We start from the raw sequence: 19,980 nt of genomic DNA on the forward strand, positions 1-19,980 counted from the left end.
AAAAAAAATTAGAAATAAATATTTTTTACTAAAATTATTCATGGAGAGTATATCTTCTCAATTTTTTTTCTAATGTAATTTTTTATCGTTTAATATTTTTTTGATATATTTTTTCTTCTATCTTACTTAAAGAATATAAAATAAAAAATCACATTTTACTAAATATATGTTTTTTTTTTCTATACATAATGCATGCATAGGGGATATGTTAGAATTAGATGTAGCCAGGCAGTGGTAGTTTTCTTTTCCCATGGGACATTTTTCTCTGTGTTGGCCTTAGTTTTTTATGACATGACAGGTGCCATGCTGTGTCCACTACAGTGTCTGTCCTCCATGCACATTGCAGACCCACAACAAGACACCATGCCCACTCTCAAATCCTCTATCACTGCTTCATGTATTTCTTAGCTACCAAAATTCCAACTCACTATCCACACAGCATTCCTTCCTTCACCCCCTTTTTTCTCTCTTGTATTTTATGTCATGTACAAGTGCTAGATATAACATTTTCCCATTAATAGTTATACAATAGCTTCTTTTATTACTAACAAATTAACTTTCATAAGGCTCTTTATTTATTAAAATGCACTAGGACACTATACCCTATGCTCAAAACTCCACCTCACCCTCCTGCTACTGCTTAGTAGTAATAAGTAAAGTAATAATAGATTAGTAATGTGGGTCTTCTCCCAATAACCTTCCCTTCCCTTCCATTAAGAAACAAATCTAACTCCTCTTTATATCCAAGTCCCCTTCACTCTTCACTCTTCAGTCTTCACTTCACCTAACAATGGCAAACCCTCCCATTTTCCTCTTCCTTACTATCTTCATTGCCACACTTCTGTGTTGTTGTTCTTCTTTTGAAGAAGAAAAGAGAACAACATTCATAGTCCAAGTCAACCACAACCTGAAGCCTTCCCTTTTCACAACCCACACTCACTGGTACCAATCCACACTCTCTTCACTACTCTCAACCAAAACTACAAATGGAACAACATCCAAACACGCCCTTAACAACAATAACCCCATTCTCCACACATACGACACCGTTTTCCACGGCTTCTCAACAAGGCTCTCACCTTCAGAAGCAAAGAGGCTCCAGACACTCCCTCACGTGACAGCACTCATACCTGAACAAGTTCGTCACGTGCACACCACGCGCTCTCCTCATTTTCTCGGCCTTCAAACCGCCGCTAAGACCGGCTTGCTCCGGGACACCGATTTCGGCTCTGATCTCGTCATAGGAGTTATCGACACCGGAATCTGGCCGGAGAGGCAGAGCTTCAACGACCGCGACCTAGGTCCCGTTCCCGCCAAATGGAAAGGACGCTGTGTTGCTGGAAAAGATTTTCCGGCCGCCTCATGCAACCGGAAACTCATCGGCGCAAGGTTTTTTTCCGCCGGATACGAGGCTACCAACGGGAAGATGAACGAGACATCGGAGTACCGGTCGCCAAGGGACTCAGACGGCCACGGCACGCACACGGCGTCAATCGCCGCCGGAAGGTACGTTTCTCCAGCTTCGACTCTCGGTTACGCAGCTGGTGTCGCCGCTGGCATGGCTCCGAAGGCCAGGCTCGCGGTTTATAAGGTGTGCTGGACCGGCGGATGCTATGACTCCGACATCCTCGCCGCCTTCGACGCCGCCGTCTCGGACGGCGTCGATGTAGCGTCGCTCAGCGTCGGTGGCGTCGTGGTGCCGTACCACCTCGATGTCATTGCCATTGGAGCGTACGGCGCCGCATCAGCCGGTGTTTTTGTCTCGGCTTCCGCCGGAAACGGTGGTCCCGGTGGCCTCACCGTCACAAATGTCGCCCCCTGGGTGACAACTGTTGGCGCCGGAACAATTGACCGGGATTTCCCCGCTCATGTGAAGCTTGGAAATGGTAGGGTTATAGCTGGTGCTAGTCTTTATGGTGGTCCGGGTTTAATTCCGGGTCGGATGTACCCGGTTGTATATGCTGGATCCGAATTAAGTGGCGGTGGAAGTACCGGTGGTGGTGATGGTTATTCGGCTTCACTTTGTTTGGAAGGTTCCTTGGATCCCAAGTTAGTGAAGGGGAAAATTGTTGTTTGTGATAGAGGGATTAGTTCTAGAGCTGCTAAGGGTGATGTTGTGAAGAAATCCGGCGGAATTGGCATGATTTTGGCCAATGGGATATTTGATGGTGAAGGCTTGGTGGCTGATTGCCATGTACTCCCTGCTACCGCCGTTGGAGCGATAGGGGGCGATGAGATCAGGAGGTACATTGCGACTGCGGCGAAGTCCAATCACACTTCGCCACCAACTGCAACGATTATATTCAAAGGTACTAGGCTTGGTGTTAGGCCAGCACCTGTGGTGGCATCATTCTCAGCTAGAGGGCCTAACCCCGTATCAACAGAGATTTTGAAGCCTGATGTGATTGCCCCTGGGTTGAACATCCTTGCTGCGTGGCCGGATAGGGTTGGCCCCTCTGGCGTCCCATCGGATAAGCGCAAAACCGAGTTTAATATACTCTCTGGAACCTCAATGGCTTGTCCTCATGTTTCTGGATTGGCAGCATTGTTGAAAGCGGCGCATCCGGATTGGAGTCCGGCTGCTATTAGGTCTGCATTGATGACCACTGCTTATGTTGTGGACAATAGGGGTCATGCCATGTTGGATGAGTCCACTGGGAATGTTTCCTCAGTGTTTGATTATGGTGCTGGCCATGTTCATCCTGAGAAGGCCATTGACCCTGGTTTGGTCTATGACATTTCGGATTCTGATTATGTGAACTTCTTGTGCAATTCAAATTACACCACTGACACTATCCAAGTGATCACAAGGAAGAAAGCAGATTGCAGCAGTGCGAAGAAAGCCGGACATGCCGGGAACTTGAACTATCCTTCACTGTCAGCAGTTTTCCAGCAATATGGCAAGAAGAAAATGTCCACGCACTTCATTAGATCCGTGACCAATGTTGGCGAGGCGAACTCAGTCTACAAGGTCACCATTAAGCCACCGGTCGGGATGAAGGTTACAGTGGAGCCTCAGACCCTGTCCTTCAGGAGGGTGGGTCAGAAGCTGAACTTCCTTGTTAGGGTGCAAGCTAGAGCAGTGAAGCTTTCTCCTGGAGGCTCAAGTATAAAGAGTGGTTCCATAGTTTGGTCTGATGGCAAACACACTGTCACAAGTCCCTTGGTTGTGACAATGCAACAGCCTCTTGATTATTAGTGTTGGAGGTTTTTTTTTGTATGTAGAAATTTTGTGCCTTCTACCCATCTTAGAGAGATTTTATATAAAAATCTAGCTCTATATATATAAATATATGTATGATAGAGAAAATGTTTGGTTTTCTGAAGTTTTTAGTTTTTATATTCCTAAGAACTGATGCAGGGTTGATTGTAAGAAAGTAAGAAAAAAAAAGGTATGGAGGTATTAGTAAGACATAAAGGTATTGAATTATATTTTCCCTGTTGTAAAATTAAGGATGTTGCTTGTATAAAATGCAGTGTTAAGAACATGGATATTGAGAAGATGCTTCTTTTTTTTTTTTTTTTTTTTTTTTTGAGTATGAATACATTTTGATCTTTGTTATTTTGTTGTGGTCAAACATTTGATCGCACCATGCATGAAGATATGATAAATGTTTTATGCTTAGATCAATAACATTTTGCTGTTGTTTTCTTTACTAATTTGTATGTATCTCATAGACTACACATTTTGAAAATCTATTGCATGTTTACTGATATAGAGTCCATAGATATGGTTTAAGGATAACAATTTAGGGATTCTAAATTCTTGAAATAAGATTCTTAGAAAGGTGTATATGATAGAGGAGATAGAAGTTGATACAAAATATCGGTTGTTATTACCTGTTTTGGATAGTGGATATTTAATAGTTTTAGACAAATCAGTTATTTAGCACAGAATCTTGGTTAAACTATAGTTGCCTGTTCCATTTTAGCACAGAATTATTAATGGTAATTAAACTAAAGACAAAACGGTATTAGACTATTACTGATCATTGTAAAATATTAAAAAAATGTTATTCTTTCAATATTTGATCTGTATCAGCACATACAAATCAATATTATAATTATAATTCTTAGATTAGCAGTGTTGAATTGATGGAGTATTTATCTGAGAAAGATTGTACACATCTTTGCATTGTAGAATTTAGAAATGATGGTGGCTTCTTTCATGAATCATAAAGACGTCTTTATGCGAGCATAGTATTGTAAATCGTTAGATGATTTAACATATTGTAAATCGTTAGATGATTTAACATATTTGACCGAATATATTTGATAGAACGAGAGTTTACAGGACCATTTTCAGATGAAAATGTCTTTGTAGGAGTATCCAACTGAAAGATACCATGTTTTTAAATTCATGGATACTTGTCAAAATTGAAACTGGCAAAGCAAGACAGAGATACTGCATTCAATTGGATGATGTGGGAACGTGAATGATGAAAGTTGACTCGGACAGAAAGCTAACTAATTTAAACGTTCAAAGGAAGCATCTTAGCTGGAAAATAAAATGCGGCTACTTCACAACCTCAAAAAGATATTTGTTCCTAATCTGTTTGTCTCAATGTGTATCATTAGGTTTCCTTTTTCTTTTGTTCTTCCCTTCTGGACATATAAAAATATTGTCCATAAAACTTATCAATCTGACAATAATAATAATAATAACAACTAAATTTAACAGAGTAGATCAAGTGAATTGGAAGTTAATTTCAAACTAAATTAATCAACAAAATTAAGATAAATGAAAATAGGGGAAGACACAAAGCAATGTCACGTTTTATTTAAAGAGATTGTGATGAATGAAATTTCTCTTAGGAAACTAAATATGGATGAGATTTCTTAGCTTGTCGTGTGTGTATCATTTGGTTCCCTTGGGCTGTGTTTGGTTTATGTATGGGTGAAGACATAGACACAAATACACAAAATATTAAAAACATATATATAAAGAGACAACTTTTATTTTGTTTGGTAACTATGCACAAGATAGAATATAAATTGCAAATATCAATATTATCCTTATCTTCCAAAAAAAAAAAATCATCACAATCACTACTATTAAGGATAAAAGTGGAAAAATTTGTCTTAACCTTTGTGTCTTAGTGTCTCAATAAAATAGCATTACACAAATTTTATGTATTTATATATCAATGTATACTATTGTATCTTTACTTATTTTATGTATTTAAAAACCAAATATAAAATATGGGTGTGAGTATGTCATTGTATCTCAAAATTTGGTGGACACACCCACTAAACAAACGGTGCGTTGTTTCTTTTGCTTTTTTATGTTATTAACAACACTAGAGACAAAACCATTAACAGGATATGCATTGTGCATGCATGGCCCTTCACAACCCTTTTATTATTTGTCCAACTCCGATTCCTTTTTTGTACAATTCAAGTGTAGCCGCTACCATTGCTTGCTTAATTTAAGTAATAAGCTTTTAACACTACTTATTTTTCTTTAAATAAAAGTTTTGGTGATTGAGGCTATCTAGAGAAAATAGAAACCAAACCACATATATAGATGTGATCAGAGAGAGTCAGAGAGTAATCAAGTTGGATTGGTTTAGTAGTTAGTTCATTAGTCCGCTTAAATAAGTGTCGGGATTCGAATATTGTCTTGTGTATACACCAATACAGAGACTATATTTACTTAACAATATAATACAAAGACCCCATGAGTATCTCTAAATGCACAATGATCCCAAAAAAAAAAACCTGAAAAATTACAAAACAATCCTAAAAGTACAAATCTTATATTTCGCGATTTCAATTCTTTTCAGACAACACAACCCTACTAGTCGGAAAAGTTGTCGCCTTTTCGACCAGAAAATATGGCTCCCTAAACAGAAGCGAAACCCTAGAAGAACTCTCTAAGCTAGCTATATATCTCCATGGTTATACTAAAATAAATAAAAGAGCAATGCTAGGGAACCAAAAGGGTATTAGCCAAAAATCAGCCAAATATCTTTGGGTGAATTCAAAATCTCTACGAGTTAATATACATAGATGTTTTTTCTGCCAAGTATAAGAATGTTTCTTTTTCATACTAAATGGATGTTCTTTTATATTTTTTTGAATTTTTTTGTATTACAAATATGAATGTCTCTATTTCTTTAAGCATTTCATAATTTTTTTTAAATTTTATAAATATTTAATTATTTTTGCTAAAATATAACTGAATATTTCTTTTGTTAAATATTAGGATGTTTTTTTTCCATATTAAATAAATATTTTTTTTATATTTCTGTAATTGTTCAAAGACTCCTTTTGACTAAGATCAAATGTGTAATTTATAGTCTCTTTAATCATCAAAACAGCACCTAATATTCCAAAATAATATATTTTTAGATCTAAAATAATATATTTTTCATCCTTATCCATAAAAGAAAAAGCTCCCCCAGAATATCAGTGTGTTATTTAACGGTGCCTATGCTTTTTCCTTCATCGATCAATCTCCTTTGAAGAATAAGAAGGCGGCTATCCGAACCCAGATTTTTTTATTAAATTAATCCGATTCTCTACGAGGAAGGATGAAATCAGCACTGATTTGACCCAGTTCTACGCCCCTGTTTCTCGACGCAAGAGATGTTCATCGTCACATCTGGTTCATGAAAAAGAAGTGGCTCTTGTCGACGGTGGCGAATCCAACGAGTCAGATGTCGGTGATAGAAGAGGAGTCGCGGTGTGAAGGAGGAGAGGGCTTGATGGTGAGAGAGAGGAGTCTGTGTCTGATTGTTAGAGGTGAATAGGTTAACATGAGAGAGAAGAATAAAGTTTTTATAGGTTACTTAATCAATTTTAAATTTTTTAAATTTTGAATTTAAAAAATTTAAAATTAATGTGATTTTGTTTAATTTTTGGCTGATAAATTTTTGGTTCCATATACTTTTCCTAAATAAAATTGTGGACATTTTTACAAAATAAATAAAAGGGAAGGAAGCTTGGTGAATATATAATCACTTGGCCCAACATGTCCAAGTTCCAAGCAACATGCTAGAGCCCAAAATTAAATGTGCAAATTATGTAAGTGGACTCTTTACTGGCCCAAGATACTGCCTTGGTAAGTTGGTATATTATTTAGTAATTTTACAAGCCCACAATTCTTAGAATTTTTTTTCATCCCTTTAAAAAAATTGTTCCATAGTTGACAAACACGAAAAGAGAAGAAAATTTTTCTATACTTAGTTTTCCGTATGAACTTTTAGTTTTGTTGATTATGTTAATGCATAATTAACCCAGTTTTTTATAATGGTTCGGAAGATTAGTCCTTACGTTATTTTAGTTCCTTTTTTTTCTTGGTATGCATGCAACATGAAACCTAACCTAAGAAAACCTAGATTATTCTACTGATACGATGGGATTCAATTATGAATGATTCTCTTGCCTTCTAGAACTAGCATCCTTATCAACAATATATTGGATAGAACTGAACTTGCAAGTGGTCATAAAATACCAACATATTCAATACTAGTCTAACAATAAAATCAGTGATGATAACATCGCTATTTCCAAAAATTTAAATTTATAGAAGAAGATATAGTTATGTATTTAACGTATCGCTTTAAGTAAGAATTTCTTTTGAGTTTACTTGAATTTTTATATAAGTTTTTTTTTTTTATGTCTTATGCGGAATTTTTTTTTGGAGTTCTACAAAAATCAAATTTTAAATTTTTTTATTATAAAAATTTTAATATCATATCATAAAATTATTTCTCTTAAAAATTTAAACTGATAAAAAAATACATAAATAATTATATCTTCAATCATTTAATATTTTCCTAACCTTCGCATCATTCTGAAATTATGTCAAACACCTAGTAAGAAAGCCTTTCAAGTCATATAATTAAATAAATGACTAGAATTCTTGAAGTGATTGATCGATTGATCTTTGGCGACTTGATATCTTGTTACACATGTAACATTTATATCACATTACGTCAAATGATGAAATTATTGGAAGATCGATGATATTTCTTTGACAAAAATTGCATCGTGTGCAATGTGCATTCCAAGTGAATAATATGGTATGGAAACTTCATGCATGTTGCTATAGTACTTCGTAGGGCATTGTTTTATTTTGTGATGAAATTAAGATATTAATAAGGTATATAGGGCTTATGTGATCTTTTAATTAAATAGTGAAAAAACAAAACCCATTTCGGAACCCAATGCCACTTGTGTTAATATCACTTATTATCACTTTCATGACCAATGAGTAAATTAAACTTGGACATGATCATCATCAACACGTACTAGAGCTGTTTTTTCTTTTCTTTTTGTATTAAATTTTTTATATTATCTTTAGTCTAACACACATTAAAAACTAATTTGTTATAAATGAGCTCCAGTCTATAAATTTTTGTATGTAAAAAGTGAAATTCGAATACTCAACACTAATTTAAGCGAACAAATAAATTAATTACTTAATAAATTTAAATTAATTGAATATGTATTTGTTAAAATTTTATTCTATTTGTAGTCTAATTTATTAATATAAAAATTAGTCAGAATAGTATTATAATTATTAAAAAATTTTATCAATTAAGTGTATTAACAATTGATTTGTTTTTTTGATGAAAAGAAGACGATTATCTACAAAATATAATTTGGGTTCCTAATTCTAATTATTAAAAATAAACATTATGGTTTCATTTCATCTCAATTTGGTAGTTCAAAAATTGAAAATCTCAAATTTGAATTAAGAATTATTGATAATGGCTGGATCGGAAGTACTTAATGAAATAATTAACGTACTAACCAGTGAAACAAGAAAATTTCTTTAATGAAGAGTGAACAAAATTAGGTAAAAGAGTGAAGATTGTAACTAATTTTTTGAAGAAATTAAATGTGTATTACACATAATATCTTTATTTTTTAATATTTTTTGCATTATATAAAAAAAAATCATCACTCCTCACCTAACTGGCTAGCCTCACTCTTCATAGTAGCATTACCTGCTAATTAAACAAAGCCCAATTCAGATCCCAATGCCACTTGTGTTAATATCACTCATCATCATCATCACTTTCATGACCAATGAGTAATTTAGTTCAATTAAACTTGGACATGATCATGAACATTTACTAGCTGGTGATCATAAGATGCACAATAATAATTCTTTAATGCACCTTGTCAATAAGTGCACATAATCTTTTTGGCATCTATGTGCTTATTAAATTGGATTTTGGTATCAAAATCGCAAAAGGATCAAAATTAAGGTCATTAGCTTCTATCTTGCTATTATAAACACGTATATATACAACGATACAAACATTACTTGAAAAAGTTAGAAATGTCATATTTTTAGGTTTTCACGCATACACCTATAATGAATTGCTTAATTTAATTTTGAGGTAGTGCATGCCGTTTATATCAAAATATATTAGTGACATTGGGAATCAATGAGTTGAAAGAAACGTTCATTAGATTAATCTAACTTTAGCTTTTATGAGGTATAATTAGTGGGTTAAAAAATTACACCAACTCATTCAACAACTTGCCCTAGTTGGAATAAAAAATCTATAAAAAGAAAATTATATATGTGTTTTTGTCGATTATTTTTTGATCCGGTGATTACTAATGAGACGATTATTATGTAATTAATAGGAATAATAAGCTTTTACTTTTTTGTAGCTAGGTGAGAGTAGGGGTGAGCACGATTCGGGTTGGTTCGGATTTAAGGTTAAATTAGAACCGAACCAATTGAATTAGAATTGGTTCGATTTGGTTTGGATTTATATATATATATATATATATATATATATATTTTGTATCCGAACCAAACCAAACTGATTAAAAACGGATTGGTTTGGTTTAGGTAATTGAGTACCCAACAGAAATTCATAAAAAAAATAAAAAAATAAAATTTTTATCTTAAAAATTCTGTAAGTATAATAAACATGTAACATTAATAGAAATAATTCAAAAATGTTAAACATCAAATATATTAAAAACTAAACACATTAAAATCTAAACATATTAAACACTAAAGATATTAAAATCCAAACATATTAAAAGGCATATATATTTTTTAAATTTTTATTTTTTTATTTAATTAATATATAATCAGATCTACGGGTTGGTTCGGATTCTACACCCCAAAATCGTTATCCAAACCAATTGCTAGAGAGAGTTATTGGTTTGGTTTGGATTGAATCCGATTATCCATTAGTTCTAGAACCAATTTAATTGGTTCGATTTGAATTTGGACGGACAATTGAATACCCGCAACCTGTGCTCAGCCCTAAGTGAGAGTATGATTAACTTATATTTTGCTGTCTTTTTTTTTTTTTTTAGTTTTCTCTTTGTGGATGAATATCTTTCTTCTCCTTTACATAATGAATCCTATTGGAAATTGGAAAAAATAAAAAAATAAGAAATAAAAAAGACAAAATATGTTAACCTTTTATTTTCATAGGCCATTAATGAATAAACATTTATTTCATCAAGCAACTAGCTAGGGATACCATAAAGATCATAAAATCAACGCATAGGAAGTGACAATTTTTCTTGTCATGTTGCATTATGTAAAGTTATTAAAATTGAACTACAAACTTAAACTTCACTACTCCCTCTATCACCCTTTGTTTTATTTCCCTTTGAAGGGAAATAAAAAGGTGGAATTATTATATATTTTAATAATTGGAATTATTGAAGGATAGTAAAAAGCTATATATATACCAATTAACCCCTTTCTTAAAAGAAAAACCTATATAGGATCTTAATTATCCCATGGAAAATTCTAAAGATGATAGTAAAACCAAAAGATAATTTATGATGAACAAATTCTAGGTTGTTTCCCATGGTTAGATAACTTAGGTCACATGTAACTTGAATATTTGGAATTATGTGAATAATTCTAGAGCAATAATTCAATGTTGGCAATATAGGTCAGTCCAGCAGCACATGAATAAATGAATGTTTGGAATTTAGCATCTTCTTTCCCAATTTTCCTTCTGATCCTATCTTATGCTTTTCACACACGACACATTGCCTAAATATATGGCAAGTGGATGTGGGCATGGGCCATGGTTTGTTCGATTCTTCAAAATCCAGCCCGGCCCAGATGGGTCACCCTTTTACCTCTCTCCTGCCTTTACAAGGGAGACAGCTTGCTATGTGGGCCAGCCACTCCAACAATTATTTATACAATAAAGAGGAATGCCAGGACCAGTAACTTTTATAATTTGTAGCCATCAAATAGCCATCAATGATAGTTTTAATGGTGTGAGATTGGTGTGAGATTTCATCTAATAGCTCACTTTTCTTTGCTGGTTACATACTGGCCAGAATTTAACAAAATTACTGACTCCCTAAACTTTTCCTACAATAAAACTACACCATCAACCAACTTCTCTTGTTTGATTTCTTTTTCTCCTCATCCTTTTTTATTATCATCATTGACATAATGAAATTGGATTGGTCTAGTGGTTAACTCACTAGTCCGCTTAAATAAGTGTCGAGAGTTTGAATCCCGCCTTATACATACAGCAACCTATTGGCCAGTGACAAACCCCTTAAATAGAGTTCAGTACTGCAATTGATTAGTTCTTGACCTGCCAAGTTGGGAGATACTGTGAAAAACAAAAAACATAAAATATTTTGTGCTATGGGTAAATTTATATATTATGTATAAAAATTTTTATGCTATATGTTAAAATTTTTACTATGTGTAAAAAATTCTGTATTATAAGTAAAAATTTATATGTTGTGTCAATAAATTTTTATGGTCTCTAATAAATATTTCTGTGCTAAAAAAATACGAAAAAAAACAATAATACATGTTTTAAATTTGTGTCAACTTAATTAGACTTAGTTAAAAAAAAATACTTATACGTATAACATCACCATTATTTATATATTTATGAAATCCGGTTTATGTCAATAATAAAATGATTTAAGTTAGGAAAGTGATTTTGTCATTGCAATTGTTCGGTACTCTTTAGTATTATAGGATAAATTAATCTTTCTTATTATTTCTTATTTATGTATTTAATGCACAAAATATTTTTTTATATATTTTATTTGAATTAAACTATAGATAATTAACTTATTGCTTCATTTCTATTTTTGTGAAACATAAACTTTGAGAAATATTTGTGCAATCATAGAATATATTTAGTGCATCTTTCAAAGTTTTCATTTTTGTCTAAATTTTAATTATGTGTTAAATTGGTTAAATGTATTATTACTTTGTATGTTATATAAGCGTGCAAAATAAACCTATATTATATAATATGCAATAATTCATGAAAAGATGATAATTTATCCTTTATTTTTGGAGGGTTCATGAGCAATTGCCTTTTGTCATTATATAATGACGCTTTTTTATTCTATATTATTTTTAAATTATCTAAATTATCCTCGTTGGGAGGTTTTATGAAAAATAAAATAAATGAAAACTAAGGTAATTTAAAATAAAAACATACATAAGGCAGTGAATTTATCAAGTTTAGGTGTGACAAAATCACTCTCCTTTAATTTATATGAAGACGGAATGTGCTATATATTAATTTATTTATTATTTTAAATTAATGTAACTCAGCATTTTCTATTTAATTAACTATTGGCATTTAGGTATTATAATTACAAACTTGACTAATCCATCCCAAAATAACTAAACGTTGATGAAGTATATAATATTTTTTTTTTTTCAATTTTCAATATTTCTTTCCATTTTAATGAATTCGAACTTAAAATTTTTAGTTAAAAATCAATTTCTTCATTCCTTGGCATGCATTCTGCTACTATTTGAGATAGGGTGAAAATTTAGGTGCGGTTGACTTCACGTGAAGTTGATAGTTAAGAGCCGTTAAATAAAAATTTAGTCAAATCAATCAAATCATCTAATAACTCTCAGTTATCAATTTCACATTAAAATCGATTGCACTTGAGTTTCTACATGGAATAGATAGAGTATAATTTGAACGTATAATAATATTATATTTCTTCAAGAGGAGAATAGTTATTTATTTTTGGATGATGAGGATCACAAACTTAGAAATTAAATCATCATAGTGATGGGTCAGATATATGAATGACAAAGTCAACAGTGCAAATTCTGTATAGCCTGTCTCCATTGCAAGTGATGAGTAAAGAGGACCACTACTTTCATCAACTTGCTCACTTGATCTTCAATAACCATCATGTTTTCAATAACCGTTGATTTCAAATTAATATATATTATATATATTTTTTATAATTAAGATCAACGGTTAAAATAACTAGAATACCGGTATTTTTGGTACACCTAAAACTCTTCTTATAATATTATTAGCATATATTTTATCTCACACCCGCGTATAAATGTGATCCTCAAAAGATAGATTAATTATTAATTTTTATAAATTATATTACGTATACATTAAAAATAAATTATTTATAAAAAATATATATTATAATATAAAATATATATTAAAAATAAATTATATAATATATATTTTGTTATCTATTATATTTTTTAGTTTAATAAATTAAAAATTAATTTGTTATAAATTTAAATTTTATTTAAAAATTTATTGTTAATTAATAAATTGTTGGATATATAAAATGAAATTTAAATTTATGATATTTATTTAAGTGAATGAGTGAGTTAATTATTCAATCAACTTAAATTAATTTATAATAAATATATAATAACTTAGGGGTGTACATGGGCCGGGCCAGACTGGGTTTGGCTTAATCCAGACCCGATCCGAAATATAGATCGGGCCTAATTTTTAGACTATAACCCGATCTTACACCCGATGAAACCTACGCATCTTTGGGTCGAGTGAAAACCGGGTAAAAACCGGGTCTTTAGCATGTAAAAATTACCTAATTTCCAACCATTATTTCACAATTCACATAGTAAAATTTACTTAAAAAAAATATAACAAGAACCAACCCTTCTCTAAAATTAAAGCATAACCATAATCAATACTAATATTGTCTAATACACTAAATATTTAAATCAATACAAATAACGCAATATTATGCATTAGTCTAAAGTCTTATTCATTTTAAACATAAAACATTAACTTATAATCTTATAATGACTAATAACACAAAATATTAAGGTTTACAATATTTAAATTTCACATAAAAATAGCCATCATCCATCACTAATAACACAAAATATTAAGAGAAAAGGACAAATAGGTCCCTAACCTTTTGTCTCGCGGACATTTTCGTCCCTGACCATTGAAAAATACTTTTAAGTCCCTGACCTTCACAAAATTTGGACGGATCAGTCCCTCCGTCCAAATGCCTCCGTCAGGGACTGATCCGTCCAAATGCCTCCGTTAGGGACTGATCCGTCCAAGTTTTGTGAAGGTCAGGGACTTAAAAGTATTTTTCAATGGTCAGGGACGAAAATGTCCGCGGGACAAAAGTCAGGGATCTATTTGTCCTTTTCTCAAATATTAATTGTGTATGATGACCGGGCCACCAGGCCACCAGGCTGAGTTCGGGTGACTCAAACTATGGCCCAGGCCCGACCCAAAATAATGACCGGATCTATTTTTAAGACCCTTACCCGACCCTAAACTCGATGAAATCACACTAAACTAGTCCCTAAAATATTTGGGGCCGGACCAGCCATGTACACCCCTATAATAACTAATTTGATAAGGGTGTACTGTGTACACTACATACACACGCCTTTTGTTTGTCCTTTTCTACTCATCATCACCATTAATAATTTGCAAAGATGATAAGGTCAAATTAAATTAAAGTAGCGTGGTCTTTGTATACTTACCTCCTTTGAATTGATGAAATGATATTTGATATTTTATTTACATAGAGTGAACAACACCATGTGTGACATGAGTAGAAGGAGCATGGAAGCCACACGCCTTGCCCTACTTTTTATAATTGTTAATCATAATATATTTTCTTTTTATCTAGTTGGTACTTTTATTCTATTTTTGTGATTTTGCTTTTCAAGACTTGACTATTAGAACACCAAATGTGTTTAGTTGACTCAGAATATTCGGACCCCAAATAATTCATACTCTCATTTTTTAATTTCTAACATGTTTTTGAAAATAATTGAGGTAGCTTGTAACTTTTTTGGGCGAGTTATAGATATTGTTTTACAAGAGGTAAAATTGTTTCTTTTAGTGTAACTTCTATAAGAAAATATAAAATTTAAGAGAAAAAAATATAGTAACTTATGTTGGGTTTTTTCTCTTCTTTATAAGATTTAAGTCCAATTTTTTGAGGTGTATTCTTGCACTCTAGTGTCTCAACTCTAATCAGATTTTTTGGGGTCAATTTGAGAGAAAGAGAGAAAGAAGAGAGAAAACAGAATTTTCGTTTTTATCTAAAACAGTAAACTTCAAATGGCAGTTTCTCATTAGTTCACCGTTGGATAAGCTTGAAATTTGAACTGGTAGAGAGAGAAATTGGCTTCGACAGCAGCTCTGTTTTTTTGGGTATATTTCATCTTCTTGCTTCTCATTTGTAAGCTTTAGTGATTTTATGTTTTAGCTGGTTATATGCACGTTTTTGTGCTTTGTTTGAGACTCTCTTATACCTCATTTGATTATAGTGGAGCTATTTCATTGATCTGGACGACCTGTGATTTTTACCTCTTACATTGAGGGATTTTTCACGTTAAAATCTCGGTGTGTTCTTGTTATTGTTTTACTTGCTATATTTGCTTGTTATAGTTGCTGCCATATTATATTGTGAGTGCTTTCGTATTGTTCTTGTATTGAATATTTGTGTTATTTCTGTTGCTAGGCTCCTTTAACTTTGACTAATTTTTTGTAAAAGAAAAATTTTATTCATAAAAAAATTCAACCATATTTATAGATAGAGAAAGAAAACATTAGATCTAAATTTAAAAGAGAATACAAATAGTTTTTAGGTTAAGTTATATATTGAGTAGGTATAAAGTTTGATTACAATTAGTCTTTTAACAAGTAAGAAAAGACATAAATCCGAGTCTGTCTAATTTCTAAATCTATACAAAAAATACTTCAATGTGAGATATTTTTTTTAATTAAATCTGTGAATTTCTTAAATCTAAAAAATTGTCTATAAAAAAAACCTTCCTTGCCTATGTAGCTTCCTCTTAGGTCCAAAAGATCTGAATTACTATGTCCATATCACTCACAAAAGAAATTAATAGTGAAATTAATTTCTAAAAGATAGTTTATTTATTTTTGAAAAATTTTATCAATTAAATTGATTTTTTAAAAATTATAAATTAATTATTTTTGTTTTTCTATTACTCTAATAATAATTTTTATCAATAAATGATGATATAAAATATTAACTGATAGCATACAAAATACCTAATATAACATATTTAATTAGACATTGAATAAATATATTTATAAAAATCTATCAATTTAGTTCCTATGTTATATAAGATCAGATTTTATGTAATATTACATTAACCAAAGTTAACTTGAACCAAAATAAATGAATAATTTGAGACTACTCTTTTTAGGATTTCCAAGTGACAAGTTATGGGGTTAAGATCGAAGTGGTTGAGTTAATACAACAAGAATAAGACGATTTCTTAGTACATTCACCAACATGTATATAAATGCTTGGATGGTAAAACAAATGGTCTCTTAATAATTTATAAATGTAAGGTATTTTTTATTTTATGAATTAATTTTTATAATTAAATTAAGTCTACTCAATCTTATTTTAAATATGGTATCAGAGCTACTTATTTAATCCAATATTATTCTAATATGTTCTTTTAATTTAAAATGGTCACTAATCATAAAAAAAAAATCGTCAGTATTTTGCGTCTCCCTCATAGCGAGTAATGTAGTTTTTATGATTGCATATATTTTATAAATATGGTGGTTGTGTGAGCTTGTGAAGAAATGCATTAGGGATTTTCAAATAAAAAAAATACCAAATTATTATGAGCGAGATACAACATATGATATTGCATCCAAACATTTATATTAACTATGGTTGCATTTGTTTTTGAGAACGAAACAGGATAAGACACTGAGAATAAAATAGGATAAAATATTGATGGATAGAGACACAAAATTTTGTATTCTTATATTCTATTTGATAATAAACTAAAATAAATTATGAAAATTTAATTTATTCTTATTTTTTTCATTTAAAAATTTGAGATAAAAAATATAATAATAAAAAATATAATTATGAAAAATTAACAAAATAATAAAAAAAATAAAAAATAAGTTGTGTTTATTGTTAGTGTCTTTATATTTTTTTTGTCAGAATGAATACAAAATACATTAATTCAGTGCCTCTAGACACATTATTTCTGTCTATATTTTTTCTGTTAAACATAATTTTATATCTCTATATCTCTGTCTCAATATCCTGTCTGTCACTATTCACTATATATTAACGTAATAAGATTCAGTATAATATAATGTTGCATACATCGATATGATACGTATATAGCTTTCGAATTAGTCTCCACTACTCATCAGGAAATACTTCAATTTCTTTTCCAAACACAACATGCACGTTTCGTGTCAGTTATATATATAGGATTCTCCGAAATAATCCATGATTCATAACTAGAAGTTGCAACGTCTTGTATTGAGAAGACTTTCATATGGTTGGTTACATTTAACATATGATACTTTCTGAAGTTTTAAGTTTGGAATAATATGGAGCGGGGTTCTAGAATCTATGATTGGGCTAGTATTTAATTAAGGGAAAGTACGAGGAGCCAATAAAATATTTATACAATGTGTACAATGAAGGTTTAGGGAGTATTAGAGATATATTTATTAGTGTTACATTTTCTTATCAGCTGAAACTTTTAGGATGAGTGGTATCATGACATGGTATTAGAGCGCTAGATTCGAAAGGTCAAGAGTTCGATCTTTGGTGAACCCTAAAATCAATTTAAATTTTTGGGAAGATGTTTATTATCGCTAGTACTCGGATGATTATTCTAGATAATATGGGGGATGCTCATTTTCTAACTCAATAGCCCTTGTACACATTGTACAAATAGTCTATTGTCTCCTTAGCGGGATCCATTAATTAATTTTAATACTATAATATTTGACAAACAATAAAAAATCAATTCAAATAATTTAAAATGATCTTATTTAATATTTATTAATTCGTTAGAATAATTATGTAATTTTAAATGTAATAAATATATAATTATAGATGTTATGTTATATAAAATAATTTTAAATATTATTTCTATAATATTACCGATTCGAATATAAGTTCAATTTGATATTTTTAAATTGTAAATTTGTTTTATTTTTGTTTTTAAAATATCAAAAATATTAATTTAGTTTCTAAAAATTATATTGTCTAGGTCATCATCATTTTAATTTTTATCATTGGACTACTGTTTTTATTTAGATTTAGTTAATATATGTCATATAGACATACACATGATAAATTTATTATTAATAAAAAATTTTAATACTTTTTATTTAATGAATGTAAAATAAATATATTAGAAAATTTAAACATTTTATATTTTTAATGAAAATTTTTTTAATTTATAAATTTAATATGTGTTTTTATTAGGTCACAAAATAGATAATTTTTATTTTATTTTATTGATTTGTCAATGTATAACCATATGCTAAGTATATACAAAAAATAAATGACTAAATTAACTATTCTTATAAAGACATATATATTTTATACGTAACTAGTTATTTTTTTTATGTACAAATAATTTTGTTTGTCAATATATAATATAGAGTTGACCAATAACTTGACAAATTACATGACAGTAATTATTAATATGCATATTAGCGATTAATAGTCGACTAACAATTAATTAATAGGTGACCAACAGAAAAAACATAAACTATAATTTTAGAGACTAAAGTATAATATCTTTAAAGTTCCTAAGTCTAAAATTTAAAATGAATTTATTGTTCATTGTGTGTTTGTTGACCCTCCTTTGAAAGATCGCAAATTGTTGGATAAAATATGAAAGAATTATTATTGCGTCCCAGCTAGTTTTGCAACTTGCAATCTTTATAATTTAAAATACTTTTTTTTTGGTGACTATAATTTAAAATAAACTACTTATACTTAGCTTGCAGCAATAAATTAATGAATAACAGAGCCAATAAGTAGCATGAAAAATTAAAATTAATTAGTCACAAAAATTATAAAATAGCTAGAGAGGATTTTCCACCAAAACTAGAGTGTGATGAACACATCTTCATATTCCAATATCCGTTTAGAAGAAAAGGATTTTGTATCTTATTAACAACCATATATTGGTCATGAAACAAATCTTTGAGAGCTCACCCATAATAAATTGATCAATAAAAAGACCTATAAAAATTAGTATTTTTAATTAGAGTTTAATTTTAATTTAGTGATAGTTTAAAATATTTATATAATTATTTATTTTTTTAGATAATTATTTATGTAATTAATAAAAAAATTATTTTTACTCATGTGATAATACATAATTAAATACACATATAAAATTGTCTTGCATTTATAGCATATTAAAATTAAATTCTTTTAAGAATCTATCTCATTTATGTCTTAAGGGTATATTTTAAAAATATAATAATAAATTTTTTTTAATATTTTTAATGTATTCAATGCATTAAAAACGTAAAAAACAAAAGTTAATTTTTATAAAAAAAAATGTATAGTATACTTAACATATATTCTTAGGACACAAGTTGACAAAATCCTTTTTTTAATTATTGATGAAATTTTAATTAGCCTCTTAGTTCGCTTCCTTATTGTTGTTAATTAGTCTTTGGGTTTAATTGACATATATTCTAAAGACACATGGTAAACTTATCATTAATAAAAAATTTTAAATATTTTTATTTAATGATAAAGATAAAATAAATGTGTTAAAAATTTAAATTTTTTATATTTTAATTTTTTTTAATTTATAAACTTAACATGTGCTCTTAAAATATAAAATAGATAAACCCTTAGTCTTTTAATTTCTTCAAATTTTTTAATTAATTTGTGTTTTAAAGACACATTTTAAAAATATAATAATAAACATTTTTTAAT

At 30.2% G+C, this 19,980-nt stretch overlaps 1 protein-coding gene across 1 annotated transcript; it reads left to right on the top strand.

Annotated features, from left to right (window-relative positions):
- The first annotated feature begins 201 nt into the window (after positions 1–201).
- On the top strand, positions 202–3,488 carry LOC107624774 (subtilisin-like protease SBT1.5). Its single transcript, XM_016327228.3, has one exon. It carries the CDS (start codon positions 791–793, stop codon positions 3,197–3,199), a length of 2,409 nt encoding a protein of 802 aa, XP_016182714.1. The 5' UTR covers positions 202–790; the 3' UTR covers positions 3,200–3,488.
- Positions 3,489–19,980: the final 16,492 nt, after the last annotated feature.

Source organism: Arachis ipaensis, chromosome B2 (assembly GCF_059453495.1).
Source record: "Arachis ipaensis isolate K30076 ecotype BB chromosome B2, ASM5945349v1, whole genome shotgun sequence".
Lineage (NCBI taxonomy): Eukaryota > Viridiplantae > Streptophyta > Magnoliopsida > Fabales > Fabaceae > Arachis > Arachis ipaensis.